At 45.5% G+C, this 17277-nt stretch overlaps 1 protein-coding gene across 1 annotated transcript in view; it reads right to left on the bottom strand.

Moving 5' to 3' along the window:
• The window catches only part of Camk2b (calcium/calmodulin dependent protein kinase II beta), a 91899-nt gene that overhangs the window by 45593 nt on the left and 29029 nt on the right, over positions 1-17277 (bottom strand). Inside the window, exon 2 of the mRNA XM_033765281.1 lies at positions 344-495. Coding sequence (XP_033621172.1) covers positions 344-495 — 152 coding nt within the window. The remainder of the gene's footprint in view (positions 1-343; positions 496-17277) is intronic.

Raw genomic sequence — 17277 nt, forward strand, 5'->3', positions numbered from 1 at the left:
AAAAAAAAAAAAAAAAAAAAAGGGGGTTTCAGAAGGAGCTCATTGTGAAGGCCCCAAGTTCAAGCCCACCACACTTAGGTCAGCCACAGAGCCCCACAGCTGCCTGAGGCTGGACATCACGGGCTCCTCCCTGGCTGCAGCCCTGTGATCACAGGACAGCATGCTGGGCCATGAGCACCTTCCCTCCAGCTCAGGGACAGAGACCATAGACCAGCAATGGGGAGGCCAGGCAGGGGCCCACAGACCCTTAGGTGCCCTGGTCATAGCCCATCCCCAGAGTCCCCCAGCCACCACCCTGTCCAGCCTGGCCTGGCCCTCAGGACACACACACACACACACCTACCTCTGGCAGACAACTTCTTGGTGTTGATGATCTTGGCAGCATATTCATGGCCAGTACAGAGCTTGACGCAGCGGCGGACCACAGAGAAAGCCCCCCTAGGCAGGAAATCGGGGAGGGGGATAGAGAGATGGGGGAGAGAGCCAATTAATCCCCTGGAAACACTCTCAGGCCTGTGCCCCTCCAGCCCTCTCAACCTTGGGCCCCATGTCCTGGGGTCAGCTGGATTCAGTGTCTGTCCAAAGGTGCTCACGCCAAGTCTACAGAACCCAGTGCGTCATCCTCAGAGGGCAGGTGGATGGGATTCGGTGCAGCTGGACACAGGGACTCATGGATGGTGTTAAGAGGGAGGAAGGAGCTCATGTAATTCAGGTGCAGAGCTAGAGGAGTGGGTCCCCCGTGGTCCCCCTCTGTTCCTGTGTCATGCAGAGGCAGGGAAGCCTGGGAGGGGGCTGAAGGGATGTTGGTTCACCTGCAGGCCAGGTGAGAGCTTGGGAATGTAGGTTAAAGCAACCCATAGTCCTGATGAGGTCTGCAGGGGATAGGTTCAGGCAGCTGGCCTCCCTGGGTACGCCCTCTGCCCCCACACCCAGAGGGTGTGGTCTCAGCTCCATTTCTTTACTTTAATACAGTTAGCATTTGCCTATTCTCCTCCCCTCCACACACACCCTCCCCAGATCCTGGTGGCAGGTAGTGTCTGGCCTGGGATACAGGAGTCAGAAGTGACCTGAGGGCCGGGGATGTAGCTCATTGGTTCCACTGCCTGCCTCTCAAGCACAAGGAACCAAGTTCGATCCCTGGTACCAAAGAAAAAAAAAAGTGACCAGAGGGCAAGAGGAACTAAGAAGGCCTGAGGGTCCAGGCTTATGACACCACCGAAGCTGGGGAAAAGCAATTTGTTCAGATCATGAGGTCCATGGACACCAGCCCCATAATGGGGCTTTAAGATCAAACAAAGCTAATGAAGATGGCGCTCTTTGAGTCCCTGCCCTGCTAAAGATGCAGAATGCTGTTGCATTTACAGTGGGATGTGCAGTGCCAGGAAGCATCCTGGCAGCTCGGAAGCAATGAATTCTGTGCAGGAGTGCAGACAGGTCCCCGGGAGGAAGGGGATGGGTCCCACAGACAACTGGACAGGTGGTGCTGAGGGAGGGGCGGACAGGGTGGAAGGGTCTATTCCCTTCCTCTCCTCCACTCTGGGCAGGTAGCTCCTCCCATCAGAGGCAGCGTCTGGGGCCAGGGTTCCAGGAACCTCAGCTCTGAGGGACCCCCAAAGTGACCACCTCAGAACCTCCATCTGTGGTTCCCACTGTCTGGCTGTCCCCAGAGCCTGTCACTTAGCCTTTCCACGATGAACCACAGGGTCTTGCACAGCATGGGCCCTGCAGGCTGCAGCTAAAGAAGGGGGCTCTGGATCCCACCTGTAACCACAGCGGGGTGGGGACAGCCTCTCACAGGCCCTCTTGGCCAGGCCTCCATTCCGGTGAAGGAGGGGTTACTGGGGAGCTAGCGGCCTCCTCTGCTGCGTTGGGGACTTTGTCAGAGGGGACAATGACTACACCGCCCTCCACTCACTCCAGGAGCCACCAGCCATGATGGCCCAGGACTGTGCCAGGGCCCAGCTCATCCTCAGAAAGGCCACCAGCTAGTCTGGGGCTCAAGAACACCCAGGACCCTTGAGGAAAAGCAGACCCCACTTCTGCCTGCTATGCACAGACACTTCCCGTGCAGAGCTCTGGGCAAGGCCCCATGAGCACTAGGGCAGACCACACAGGACGAGCACAGCCCCTGCCACACGTAGGTCCTCAGCAGGGTTCTGGATTAGGTCCAGTGGGCACTGGGTTTGTTTCCTGCTGCAGTTACTACATGGCTCTTCTGAGACAGCCTCAGGCTACCAGGTCCACTCTGGCTGGTCAGCCCAGGTGGGGACAACAGGGGCTTTGTTTTTGAAATGTAACCAAGTTGCTATTTGTCTGTGTATTGATGACTTCTAAAAAAAGCTTTCCTACCTCTGATTACAATGACCTCTGGAAGAATAAAGAGAGAGCTTTTCATATTTTAATAATTAATAATTAATAATAACAAAATACTGAGAATTAGGCTGTCACACTGTGCTACCTCCCCACCTCTTTTTACTTTTATTTTGAGACAGACTCTCATTAAGTCACTAAGTTGCCAGGGTTGGGATCAAACTTGTGATCCTCCTGCCTTACCTCAACCTCCCTGAGTGCCGGGATCACAGGTGGGCACCACCACACCTCATGTATTTCTTTGTTTATTTTGAGATGAAGTCTTGCTATGTTCCCAAGGCTGTCCCCAAACTCCTAGGCTCATGCAATCCTCCTGCCTCAGCCTCCCGAGTAGCTAGGGTGACAGGTACATGCCCTTCTAGATCTTATCACTGACCCAAGCAATCTGGAGGAAACAGAAACTTCTGTATGAAACACTGTGCTGCGGTTACTGTGGCATTTTTCTCCCGTGCACGGGCTGTGCTGCTGCTACTCCTGTGTCTACAGCCTCTGCAGCTGCAGAACACAGTGAAGTCGCTGTCACATTCTCAACCTGAGGGGCCGCTGGTGATCACCCTGGCCCTGCCTTCGCTGGTGCCAGTGAGAGGCGTCTTCTCACACATTTAGGATCATCATCACTCCTTCTCTGCTGTTGCCCCTCAGTATTTCCCTGGAATCAGACCCCTGCCTTTGGCTCTAACCTCCCAGCCTTCCCAGGCTTGGGGTCACGCGTGAGACAACACCCAAATGTCACCAGTTGCACCCAAGCACCAACAGTAAGCTCCTATTTCATTTTCCCCTTTTACATTTTTTTGTTGCTGTTATTGTTTTTTGTTTTTTTTGAGACAGGGTCTCACTATGTAGTTGAGACCGACCTGGAACTCACTATGTAGCCCAGGCTGGTCTCGAACTCACAGCAATACCCCTGCCTCAGCCTCCTGAATGCTGGGATTACAGGTGTGCGCCATCATGCCTGGATCCCCTTTTACATTTTTTTGTTGCTGTTCTTGTTTGTTGTTTTTTTTGAGACAGGGTCTCACTATGTAGTTGAGACCGACCTGGAACTCACTATGTAGCCCAGGCTGGTCTCGAACTCACAGCAATACCCCTGCCTCAGCCTCCTGAATGCTGGGATTACAGGTGTGCGCCATCATGCCTGGATCCCCTTTTACATTTAATTCACCACAGCCCCAGAGCCAGGCATGGAGGCCCTTTATCCCTCTGAAAACAAACTCCCAGCACTCCAGGAGGCTGAGGCAACTTAACCATTCAGCAAGACCCTGTCTCAAATTGAAAAATAAAGAAGCTCAGTCTGAAGGCCCTGAAAGTGTGAAGGTCCAATCTCCAGTACTGGAAAAAAACTGCGCTTTCCCCATCTTGGCAGATGGTGCAGCATGGTCACACAGGGGCCTATGCTTAGTTCCCCTTTTTTAATAACACCATATGGCCGCATCCTAACCTGACTAGCTGCACCTGCAGCTTTGCTTTTCCCAACACAGGTTCATGTTCTTAAGTCCTGGGTGCCAAGGTTCCACATACAGGTTTAGGGGGACATTATACAGCCATAACAATGCTGGCCCCCTGTTCTGCTTATGGAATCTGCCACTGCCTGCAGCAGAGAAATAGTCCCCATATTACATCCTGACGATACCGCTCCTCTGGATGCAACAGATGTTAGGTACCAAAGGGGTTTTCTGGGCAAAGAATCAGGGAACCCGCTGGTGACACAACATTTCTGTCCTTCCCTTCAAGCTGCAGGACTTGTCAGGGGCTTCAGCATGGCTGTCTGTGCTGCGGACCACAGACCCCTCACCTCTCTGCACGTGGGTCTCCAGAGGGCTGGGCCTTCTCAGAGTTGCACATCAAAGCCCCCTCAAAGCCCTGTGTGACAGAACCCACAACACGTCAGGGCAGTGCTGTCTGTCTGTCCAGTATAGCCACAGCCAGACCCCAGGACCACAGCTGCGACAGGCTGAGACAGAGGCCCCCTTTTTTCTGCCCTCTCACCAGGGCAGGGCCAGGCTGGGAGCCCCACCTCGCCAGTCCCTGTGAGCAGGAATCCTTATGCTCCCAACAGCACTGTGAGTCACCCCAGGCCATTCCTGGATACCTAAAGAGGCTCTCGTGGAGCAGTGACAGAGGGGACCCTTCCAGTCCCCTGAACCAAAGCAGGGCCCAGCGACCTGGCGCCGTGTAGGGCCTGGCAGCTCCTCCCCTGTGCTGGCGATTGACACAGAATGTAAGAACGCCATGGCATTAACCCGCATCTGCGACACCATAGGACTTTACAGCCCTGATGTCCACACCTGGGGACCACCAGCCCTCCCTGACACAGCTGGGACCCTTGGTCATCCCTGGATAGCAGCTCCACGCCCTCCATCTGGCACCAGCGTGTCCTTCTCATCTCTGAGGAATGAAACCCCAGCCTCCACCTCTCCTCCAGGGCCTTCCCTGCCCCACAGTAACATGGCAGGTATCTGTCCATCCTCACAGCAGGACAGGAGGGACAGAGTGGAGACGGTCAGGACACAGGCCCCTGGCACTGACACATAGCCAAAGGGCATGAGGTACAGCATGAAGGATAGTGAAGCGTGCACTGGGGGTTCTCAGCCAAGCCCCATGTCTGCGGGTAGCCCTGCCCTGCCAGCCCTGTGTCTGCACCCACCTGTGCTCCTGTCTGCTACTCCTTTCTCCTCCTAGGCTCCTGGTGACCTGGAATCCCCCCGTCCCAGGGAACACCGTCTCCATGGTAGGCTAAGTATGTTTTTGGTCCTGGCTATGCCACAGGGACCATGGCAGGAGGAAGCACAAGCCAGTTTATGCCCATGCCTTCACCTGCTCTGCACCAAGGGCTGGGGACAGCAGCATGCAGGGCAGGGCCCCCAGGAGCAGGAGGATCACACCAGGTGCTGTGCTGTGTGTTAGGACAGCAGGTCCCAGCCCCACCTCCCCAGAGGACTGAGTTCTTCGCCATATTCTGTGAAGACCAGGAGGTGAAAAGCAAAGCCGCAGACATCTTCTGGTCCCACGTGAGACGCCTAGCAGCTGTCACTCCTTCCACACAGACAAGTGGAGCACAGTGGAACCAACAGGTTCCTGGAGCCATCAAAGAACGGAGGTCACAGGAAACCGTGCCTGGAATGGGGCACAGACCCCCCAGAACAGTGCAGGGAGAAACTGGAACTCCAGGGGATGAGTGCTGGAGGCTTGGGGCAACACGGCCCAGCTGAGAGGTGAAACTCCAGGGCACGCAGTCAGCCTGACAGGTGCATTCACCTCCAGGAGAAAAACCAAGACTTCAACTTCAGGCAGAGGAATTGGAAGGTAATCCTCGTTTGTTTGGTGTTTGTTTGTTTTGAAAGCACACATGTGCAGTACAGAATGATTACAAATCAAATTGGTAATGAGCCAAATCAAATTCAATGGATTAATGTTGACTTATGGGGAAATTTGATTGGTTCTTTTCCAATCTGGTTTGTGACCAGAATCGTGGAAAGAAGTTTGTAAACTGAGGTACCACTGTACACTAGAGCATTCTGTTCTTCTGAACAGAGACTGCCCTTAGGAGATGCTCATTCAAAAGAACCAATACATCAAGGGGAAGGAAAACACTCAACCACAGCCCTTCCTAGTTGTCCACAGAAGGGGAGGAAGAGAGAGACTGAATCACATGTATGAAGGCACAGCCTGATAGCATAGGCCCACTAACACACTGACACTGACCACAGGACTGTAGACACTGAGAGTGACTGCAGAACTATAGCATGCTTTCTCCTCACCACCACCCCCAGCCATTACCACTTCCAATAGACTCTTTGATAGATTCCTTTTACCTGATACACCATATCCAACTTCCATGTACAACAAAAAGCTACAAGGCATACAAAAAGACAAAAAGCAGTCTTAGAATACAGAGCAAGTACTGGAACTATACTCTGATGTGGCAGATGTATTTTCCAATCATCAGATAGAATTTGAAACAACTGTGATTAATATGTGAAGGGCTCTAATGGAAGATCTGGACTATGTGCAAAAACAGACAAGGAATGCAAAAAGAAATATGAAAACATTAAGAAATAATGAAAAGGAAATGCTGGAAATCAAGAACACCAACAAAAGTGAAGAATGCCTTTGAAGACCTCCACACTCTGAAGGGAGAAATACCAATGGAGCTTCCAAAACAAAAATGCAAAGAGAAGAAAGAATGAAAACAACCAAACAAATTATCCTAGAACTTTAAAAATTTACAAAAAGTGTAACAAACATGTAATGGGAATACTGGAAGGAGAAGAAAAAAGGAATAAAGAAACAGAAATATCTGAATAATAACCAACTGCTTTCCAAAATTAAAGACAGATACCACAGCACAGATCTAAGCTCAGAGAATCCCAAACAGAATATGTACCCAAAAATCTATACCTAGGAATATCATATTCAAACTGAAAACGTCAAAGGCCAAGAGGTCTCTAAAGAAGCCACTAATAAAAAGCATGCTATCTATATCTGAACAAAAATAAGAATCTCATCAGACTTCGCTTCAGAAAGCTTGCAGACAAGAACAGCAGTATTAAATGCCCAAGATGTTGAAAGAACCACCAGCCCAGAATTCTATCACCAGAGGAATTATCCTTTGAGGGTAAAGAAGATATAACAACATCCTTCAACAAAAACTGAGGGGACTGACACTAAGCTTGCCTTGGTAAAAATGTTAAAAGTAGTTCTTCCAAAAAGACAATGACATGGGTTGGGAATCTAGATCATTATAGAGAAAAGGAGAGAAGGAATAAGCAAAGATGATGTGAAATCTTTTTCTTATTCTGGAGTTAACAGACAACAGCTTTTTAAAAATACTGTAACAGAGACATAGCTCAGTGTTACCACCTTCCTTTCAAGCACAAGGACCTGAATTGGATCGATCCCCAGTACCAAAAAAACCCAAAACAAAACAAAATACTGTACCAGCAATAGTGTATTTGGGGATTACAGCCTGTGGACATGAGAGAGGAAGCAGTATTATACAGGAGACGGAGGAGTTAGGAACAATGTCATACACAGTCCATGCACTACTTTACTCCCTGGAAAGCAGCTGGTGTTGAGAGGCTCTTGGAATTGTGATAAATGCACATCATAAATTGGGGTTGCCTTAGAGGGGAGGAGGATGGGAAGGAGAGAGGAAGGGGGAGAAGAAAAAGAGAAGACAAAGGGGGAAGAAAAGAAAGAGGAGGATTACTGATATGCTGAGAGAGCAGAGAAAATGAAAATCATACAAAATCCTCAGGTCACAAGGAAGAAAAATAAAGACAAAAAATGAAACAGAAACTAACAAAAAATAGGTATCTGTTAACCCAACTATATCAGGAATTACATGTCAGTGAATCTAAATAATCATTTAAAAGACAGACTGAATTGGATTTTTAAAAATCCAACTGTATGCTACCTACAAGAAACCCACTTTAAATATAAAGACATATATAAAGAATAAAGGCATGGTATTTCTCAAAGCAATGTACCAAATTCCCAATGGTTCTCCCCACCCCAGAAACAGAAAAATCTCTATATAGCATCCCAAGGGACATCAAATGTCCAAAATAATATTGGAAAAAAAAGAGCAAAGTTGGACTCATATTCCCTGATTTCAACTTACTACAAAGCTACAGTAATCAAAGCAATATGGGAAAATAAAACAGTATGGTAGCTCAGTGGCACCCTGCCTTCTTGGCAAGCACAAGGTCCTGAGTTCGATCCCCAGGCCTGAAAAAAAAAAGAGATAGATTAACAGAATACAGTGGAAAGTGTGGCTGGTGATGACAGCATGAATGTACCTAATGCCACCTAACTGCACCCTTAGGGGCTGGGGGTGTGGTTCAGTGGTAGAGTGTCCGTCTGGTGTTCTGTGTTTGATCCTCAATATACTACTCACATACACACATACACACACACACACACACACACACACACACACCAGTCATGTGCATGCACATATGTGAAATGGAGCCCAAAAATAAACTCTCCCATATATGGGGCTAAGATCATTCTGTAGGAAAAAGACAGGTCAGTCTTTTCAACAAGTGATGCTGGGGAAGCTAAACATCCACATGCAAAAGAATACAGGTGGACCTTTATTTTACCCATTTATAAAATTTAACTCTAAATCAAAGACTTAAATTTAAAAGCTAAAATTCTAAAGCATAGGTGGAAATATTCATGGTATTGGGATTTGGTAATGATTTCTTAGGTATGACACAAAAAGTATAAAAAACAAAAGAAAAATAGATAAGCTGGACTTCACCAAAAACAAAACTTTGGAACATCAAAAGACTATCAAGAGAGTGAAAACACAACACACAGAATAGGTAAAATATTTACAATCCATGTATCTAAGTGATTGTTATAACAGAATTCATAAAAGTCAAAAGCAAAACCAAAAAGCCAGCTCTAAAAGAAGCAAAGAATGTGAACAGACCTTTCTCCAAAGAAGACATCAAGTGGCCAACAAGCACACAAAAAATATGCTCAACACCACTAGGCATGAAGGAAATCGACTCAAACTGTAGCGAGATAACACTTCACATCTCTCAAGATAACTATCACAAAACTTTTTTAAATTAAAAGAAAAAAAAACTGGAAACAAATGTTGATGAGGAAGTGGAGAACTTGGCCCTTGCATGTTGCTGGTGAGAATGTAAACAGTGCAGCCACTGTGAAAACACTCTGTCAGTTCCTCTTAGAGTTAAAGAGAATGACCAAAAGGTGGGGCAGAAAGAATCGAAAGTATGAATTAAAACTGTCAGCTGTGGAACAATACTCTTTCTTTCCTTTTTCTCTCTTTTTTTTTTTTTTTTTTGGAGTCAGGGTCTTGCTATGTAATCCAGGCTGATCTTGAGCTCACTATGTAGCCCAGGCTGCCCTTGAACTCTCAGTGATTCTTTTGCCTTTGCCTGAGCATTGGCATTACAGGCATGCATCAACATGCCTGGACAATATTCATAACATTATTCCTAAGAATCAAAAGGCAGAAGCAAGCCACATGTTCATCAACTGAAGAATGGATTTACAAAGTGTGGTGGTATGTGCATTCAGCCTCAAAAAGGAAGGGAATCCTAACATACACTACAATGTGGATGAACTTAGCAAATACTATACTATAGAACATAAGGGCATATACTACAGTCTGTCTCTTATATGAGGGATCTAGAAGAGACCAAGTCACAGAAGCAAAGAGGAATTGGCTCTTGGGCTCTAGAGGAAAGAAAGAATGGGAAGTGTTTCCTGAGTGCAGATGGGGAAGACAATAAAATTTGGAACCTGGCTGGTGGATGAGAGGAGGATGTCACCAAATTGTACACTTAAAAATGGTCAAAATGTAGTTCCAGCATCCTAAGCGGCTGAGGCAGGAGGAATGCAAATGCCCAACCTGGGCAACTTGGTGAGACCCTAATTCAAAAAAGGGCTGGGGAGGGCCGGGGATTTAGCTCAGTGGTTCTGGCACCTGCCTTGCAAACACAAGGTCCAGAGTTTGATCCCCGGTCCCCTGGCACCCCGCAAAAAATGGCTGGGGATCTAGCTTAGGGCCAAGGACCTGAGTTCATTTCACACTAACAATGGAAAGAAAGAAAGGAAAAATGGTAACTTTATGTTAGGTACATGATACACAAGAAAAATAAATAAATGAAAACTAGGCAGATTAGAATATAAATAGATGAATTATTTGTGCAAACTTAAGAGAAAACAATAGCTTACAGGGCCAATAGCAATTGCTTCTCAGCCTTTTGGCTAAGATCAAGTATAGGGCCAATAGCTTGTACTGACAATTCACTGTCCATTTCTGGACTCTGCCATTGGGAAATTATGTGAGCTTGAGAAAAATTCTCATCTGAAAATGAAATGAAAACCATACCTTTCAGAGCTTTTGTAAAAATGAAAAACCAATGCATATTCTGATGTAAACACTCAAATATTATTTTTATTATATTTACTTAAGCTTATTTTTAATGGTTAAAGTGGCAAATATTATGTGTGTTTCACCACAATTTTTTTTTTTTGAGACAAGGTCTCACTATGTAGTTGAGACTGCCCTGGAACTCACTATGTAGGCCAGACTGATCTCGAACTCACAGCAATCCTCCGGCCTCAGCCTCCCGAGTGCTGGGATTACAGGCGTGCACCATCACACCTGGCCACATTTTTTATTTTTGTTTGTTTGTTTGTTGGTGCTGGGGATCAAACTTAGGACCTTGTGCTTGCGAGGCAGGTGGCAGCACCACTGAGCTAAATCCCGGGCCCCCATAATTTTTTAAAGTAGATGAATGGGGCTGGGGATTTAGCTCAGCAGAACAGCACCTGTCTGGCAAGCACAAGGTCATGAGTTTGATCCCTGGTACCAAAAATAAATAATAAATAAATAAAAATAAAGTAGGTGAATGGACAAAGATATATCACACCAACACTAATTAAAATGAAGCTGAAATAGCTATATTAATTTCAGATAAATATGTAAAAACAAGGGCCAGGGATTTAGCTCAGTGGTTCTGCCCCCTGCCTCACAAGGTCAAGGACCAGAGTTCAATCCCCAGTACAAACAAAACAAAAACATGTAAAAACAATCAAAATTGTGGAGGGATATTACCTAATGATGAAGGAGTCAATCTTCCAAAAGGACATAGCAATCCTAAGCAAGTATGCATCTAACAACATACCATCAAATTGTATGAGGCAAGAACTTTTGGTAGAAGTGTAATGAGAATTAACCAAGTTCACCAGCACAGCCTAGACTTCAACTCCCTCTTTCAGAAACAGGTCCAGCAGGCAGGAGGTCATAAAGAGTTGACCCAAACAGTACCAGCAATCAGCCAGGCCTAAGGGACATCTGGCTATAGAATACTCCAACCAACAACTGCAGAATCAGCACATTCCTCCAAAGTTCACATTAACATTCACCAACACAGAACAAATTCTGGTCCACAAACATACCTTAAATTAAAAAAAGTAGAAAACCTATAAAGTATGCTCTCAGAATGCAACTGAATTAAACTAGAATCAATAACAGAAAGATAACAGGCAAAGCCCAAAATGAATGGATAGTAAACACCAAACTTGTAAATATCACATGGTTCAAAAAAAGAACTAAAAACTAAAAATTTTAAAATACATATTTTGAATTAAGTGAATATGAAAATAGGATGTATCCAAATGTATGGAATGCTCTGAACGTAGTCTTTCCAGGAAATTTTATAGCATTAAATATACATATTAGGAAAGAAAATCTAAAATTAGTAATTTAAGCTTAAGAAACCAAAAAGAAATCCAAAGGGAGAAGAGGAATAATAAAAACTTCAGCAGAAATTAATGAAATTACAAATGGCAAATCAATATAGGAAATCAACAGCCAAAAGTGGTTCTTCAAAAAAAAAAAATCAATTGAATCGAAAAACAACTAGCTGGGTTAACAAAAAACAGACAAAGCAAACCCCCCACAAATTATCAATAATAGAAATGAAAGTACACTCATTGTATCTCACCCTTTGGGCATTAAAAGGATAATTAGAAATGCTATGAAAATACTATGGCCACAAATTTGATAGCTTTAGATTAAATAGACCAATTTCTTAAAAGACATTCTAAAGGAGAAACAGATGCTCTGACTAGTGATCTATCTCTCAATGAAATAATTAATAATGAATGAATAATAGCCTTTCAAAACAGAAAGTTCCAGGCCCAGATGGATTCATTGGTGAATTCTACCAGATATTTAAAGAAATTACACCAATTCTCTAAAATCTTTTCCTGAAACTAGAAGGAAAGGGAACACTTTCTAACTCATTCTATGAGGCCAGCATCATCCTAAAAGTAACAGCAGATAAAGCAATTTGTAAAACAGAAATCCATAGATTAATATCTCTTATGAACACAGATGTAAAAATCTTCAACACAAAAAATAAAATTAAAAATCTTCAACAAAATATTTCCAAATTGAATCCAACAATGTATATAAATATTTATAAACCAGGATTGGGTGGAATTTATCCCACATATGGAAAGCTGGCTTAACATTCAAAAATAAATATAAAATTAATATAGTTCATTATATCAACAAGCTGAAGAAGAAAACTCACGTGATCATACATATAGTTATAGATAAAACCACTTAACAGAACCCAACACAAATTCATGATTCAAAAAATCAAAACAGGGCTGGGGATTTAGCTCAGTGGTTCTGTTGCCTGCCTCCCAAGCACAAAGTCCTGAGTTCAATGCCTGTACCCCCCCCAAAAAAAATCAAAACAATTAAAATCTCTTAGCAAACTAGGAATAGAGTAGAATTTCCACAACTTGATAAGTAAACATATTTTTTTTTCTCAAAGACCTGCAGTTTACATCACACTTAATGGTAAGAAAGTGGATGTTTTCCCACCAAGATCAGGAAGAAACAAGAAGGCCCCCATTCATCACTATGATTCAACCTCCTATGGGAGTCCTAGCTAATGTAATAGGGTAAATAAAAGAAAATAAAATGTATTCAGATAGGGGGAAAAACTATATGCAAATGATGTGTCTATGGAGAAGCCTCCCCCAAATAAAAAACAACAAAAACTTTCCTGGAACTAGTAAGTGATCACAGCAAGGTTGTAGGACATCAGGTTATATTAAAAAATCAACTGTTAGCAATTAACAACTGGAATTTGAAATTGAAAACATACTAGCACTGACATTAGCTCCACTAAAACTGAAATGCTTATGAATAAATCTAACAATGTATGTACAAGATCCATATTAGAAAGCTACAAAACTCTGATAAAAGAAATTAAAGACAAAGTAAATAAAAGATGAGGTACCCCATGTTCATGCATAGGAAGACACTACTGTCAGGATGTCATTTTTTACTCAATTTCATAAGGCAGTCCCGACAAGTTATTTTATACATCTAGACAAAGTTTACATGCAGAAGAAGAAAAATACCAAATCACCAATACAATACTGAAAAAGCAACAACAACAAAACAAAGTCTGAAGTCCATGAACAACTGCACATACAGAGGGGAAAAAAAGGAGAGGAAAAAAAGAAATTATAAAATTAAAAATTAAGAAAGACATAAATACATGGGATGACATCTCATATGCATGGACTAGATGAGTCACCACTATTTAGGGGACTATTCAATGGAATGTACAGAGTCAATGGAATCCCTATTTAAAAAAAAACATTCTAGATGTAGTTCTTTTGAACTTTTAACAAACATTAACTGAATATGGACTATAAACAAATGTGAAATAATACAGTTCTTTATAAAATATATTTTTAAGATGACCTGGGGTTTGATGATGACCCTTAGGTATAATACCAAAAGAAAACAATGGTAAATTGAACTTAATCCAAATTTAAAAGTTCTGTGTCATGAAAGACTGTCTAGAGGCTGAAAAGATAAGTCACCACAGATGGAAAAAAAATTACAAAACATGTATTTGATAAAGGACTGGTTTCCAAAATATACTAAAAGTCTTAAAACTCAGCATTACAAAATGACCCAATTTAAAAACAAGCAAGCGATATGAACAGACACTTCACCAAAGAAGTTATATGGATGGCAAAGAGGCCTATGAATGCTCACTGTGTTTTGTTAAACCAACAAAGAGACATCACTACACACCTTCTAGAATGGTCAAAACGCTGAACCTTAATGCCACTGGGTGCTGGTGAGTATGTGGAACCACTCACAGATGGTAAGAATGAAGAAAGGCACTGTCACTTTGGAAGAGTTTGTGGTTTCTTACAAAACTAAACCTACATTCAACCCACACAACCCAGCAATTGCACTCCACAATATTTACTCAAATATGATGAAAACTTAACATCCCAAATCTTTACAGTAGCTGTATTCATAACTGCAAAAGCTCAGAAGCAACCAAGACGTCCTTTATATGTGAATGGATAAATTAAAAGTGTCAATCCAGACAATGCAATAGTATGCTCTTTTGAGATGTGCTATTGAGCCATGAAAAACAAGGAGGAACCTTACACATCTAATGTTAAGTGAAAGAAGCCAATCTGAAAAGGCTGCATACTACACAATTCCCACTGTGACATTCTGGAAAAGAGAACAGAAAAAGGAAGACAGGGTTGCCAGGGCTGGGGTGGGGGTGGGGAGACAGGTGGGTAAACAGGAAAGACACTAAGGATTTTAGGTAGTGAAAATACTCTGTATGATACCACAGTGGAGACACATGTCATTATACATTTGTCCAAACCCAAAGATCAACACCAATGAACCTTAACGTAAGGACTAAGGATTTAAATCAATGTATAATTGCCCGGGGCGTGTGAGGTCCTAAGTTCTATCTCCAGCACCAAAACAATAATAACATATTGATATTCGTCTATCAATTGTAAAAAATCTTTCTCTTTAATCTAGGACGTTAACAAAATAGAAAAATGGAGTGGGGTGGTGAAGGGATATATAGGACTCTATATGTGCCAACCAGTTTATCTGTAGTCATAAAACTTCTCTGCCCAGCTGAGGGTCTGGTCACACAGTGGCCACACAGGATGAGGTGGAGAGTGTGAGCAGGAGGAGGAGGTATGAGCAGGGAGAGGTGTGAGTGGGAAGAGGTGTGAGCAGGGGAGGTGGTGTGAGCTGCAGGGGGACAAAATGTAAGCTGCAGAAGGAGGTGTGAGCAAGGGAGGTGTGAGCTGCAGGAGCTATGAACAGGAGGTATACGCTGCAGGGGAGGTGTGAACTAGGGAGGAGGTATGAGCAGGAGCAGGTGTGAGCTGGGGATGTGGTGTGAACAGGAGCAGGTATGAGTTGCAGGTAGAGGTACAGCAGGAGACTCCACAATGGACTCTCCTATCTGTCCCTTAGTACTAGGTGAGGCCCCAGCTCAGTCACAGCTCTGAAATTCCTCTATTGCCCACAGAGACTCTGTGGGCATGGCCAGTCTAACCCCTTCCGTGGAGGATCATGAGTGCTGTCCCCTAGGTCTTGCTCCCTGGCACAGGAGCACTGGGTATGAGTCTGGGCATGGTGCCCACTTCAGCACTTTGGCCACCTGAAGAAGTCCCTGAGGACTTCAGAAGAGCAACATCACTGACCCTGTCAAATCTGTGTTCTTTCTACAGCCTGAAGCTTCCTTGTCTGAGCTGCCTGCTTTCAGCCTGCTTCCACACTTGGGTAGAGTTTCGGCGACTTCCCTGCTGACCTTCAGGAGGGGGAACCACCCCACCCCACCTGCAGCCTCAACACCATGCCTGGCTCCATGGCCTTGTGATGTATGGAGCATCTGGGACACAGAGCAGACACATTCTTCTGTCCCCATAACAGGAAGGCGGATGCTCCAAGGACAGAGTTGTGTCTTCTATGTCCCTGAGTGCAAACTCACAGGGGGCTGTGCTCATGTGGGGACACTTAAGTGACTAGTGTGGGGCAGCTGCTTTGCCCATGTTTATCTGAGCCCTGCAGGATGAAGGTTCCCCCTGGGCAGGGCCACACACCCCAACGGCCAGAGGGGGAATGGGCTGTCGCTTACACTCACATCCTCCTTCCCACCCCACTCCCAGCAGGTCCTGCATAGGTGACCGGAGGCCAGTCCCACTTGCTGTCACAAAGGTCTGGAGACCTCTTCCAGTCATTGGACCCCACCACCTGCTTGGCCTGGTAGGACCAGGGGGGTCCAGCCAGGGCACTGAGGACATGGGGTGTGGGCTATGTCCTCAGCCAGGACCCAACACTGCCCATCCTGCCCAGGGCCCCCTCTCCACAACTGCCGTCTCCTGTGTCAGTGTCTCCTCCAAAGAGGCATGGACTCGCCACGGCCAGGCCAGGACCCATTGGAGCAGCTGCAACTGAAGCTGAGCTCCAGTCTTGGCAGGAGACCCTGGCACTCTTGTGGGACCCTAGAACCTGAGCTCTGAGCCAGCAGCTGCAGGGCCCTTGCCACATCCCACTTTCCCTTGCATCAGGCCAGAAGAGGGACCTCAGGAGGTGAGGTGTTCATGTGACCCTGGGCAGGGGCACAGGTGGGCTTCTGGCCACTCTAGGCTCTGCGTCCCCCACAGCAGCCTTGGCCTCCCCTCTGTGGCTCGCAGCATGGCACCAGGAAGGTGCATTCTGCACAGAGCCTGTGCCATGGCACCCTCTGGGAGATGTGGATGTCCCTGGGCAACTGATCCTGAAGGAGCCGGCTGCTGGATTCAGCAGTGGCTCCCACAGAAGGACAAGGACAGTGACGGCAGCAGCCACCTCAAAGGCAGTGCTCTGAGCCTGCCGTTCCCTCCTAACAGGGTAGGACAGCAGGATGTCTCTACACAGGGACAGGAAGAGGGTGGGCATCACAGTCATGGTGGCTCATGGAAGACTAAGGGGAGCAGACGTGACACCCGCTGGCCATGGGTGGGAGATGTGCAGGCTCCCAACTCAACCCCCAGAGCCACATACGATGCTGACATCCACTTGGTTTAATTCCGTCAAGTGGAATTTTCAGGACTTCACTTCTGTTGATGGATCAATTTATGCCTCTTGCTTTATTCTCCATACAGTACACTGAACCTGTCCTGGTCCCAACCTGTGGGCATCTCACATTCAAGACATACTATGCTGCAGGTCTGGGAGGAAAGAAATGTGGTTTCCACCCAAGCAGCACAGGAGCCGGAAGTGACCCAGGAAGTTACCTGACCCACACACTCACAGGAGTCACATGCAGCCCCGGGCCACACCACACAGTGGCCGATAAGCCAAACCAGCAGGAGGAACCAATTATCATGTCCCTTAAAAATGTTCTCTTACACCAGACATGGTGATGTACAGCTGTCATCCCAGCACTCAGGAGGCTGAGGCAGGAAGATCACCACAAGTTCAGGCCAGCCTCGGCTACATAGTGAGTTCAAAGCCAACCTGACTACACGGTAAGACCCTGTCTCAAAAAAAAAAAAAAAAAA

Source organism: Fukomys damarensis, unplaced genomic scaffold (assembly GCF_012274545.1).
Source record: "Fukomys damarensis isolate Sample0158 unplaced genomic scaffold, DMR_v1.0_HiC HiC_scaffold_17, whole genome shotgun sequence".
NCBI classification, from domain to species: domain Eukaryota; kingdom Metazoa; phylum Chordata; class Mammalia; order Rodentia; family Bathyergidae; genus Fukomys; species Fukomys damarensis.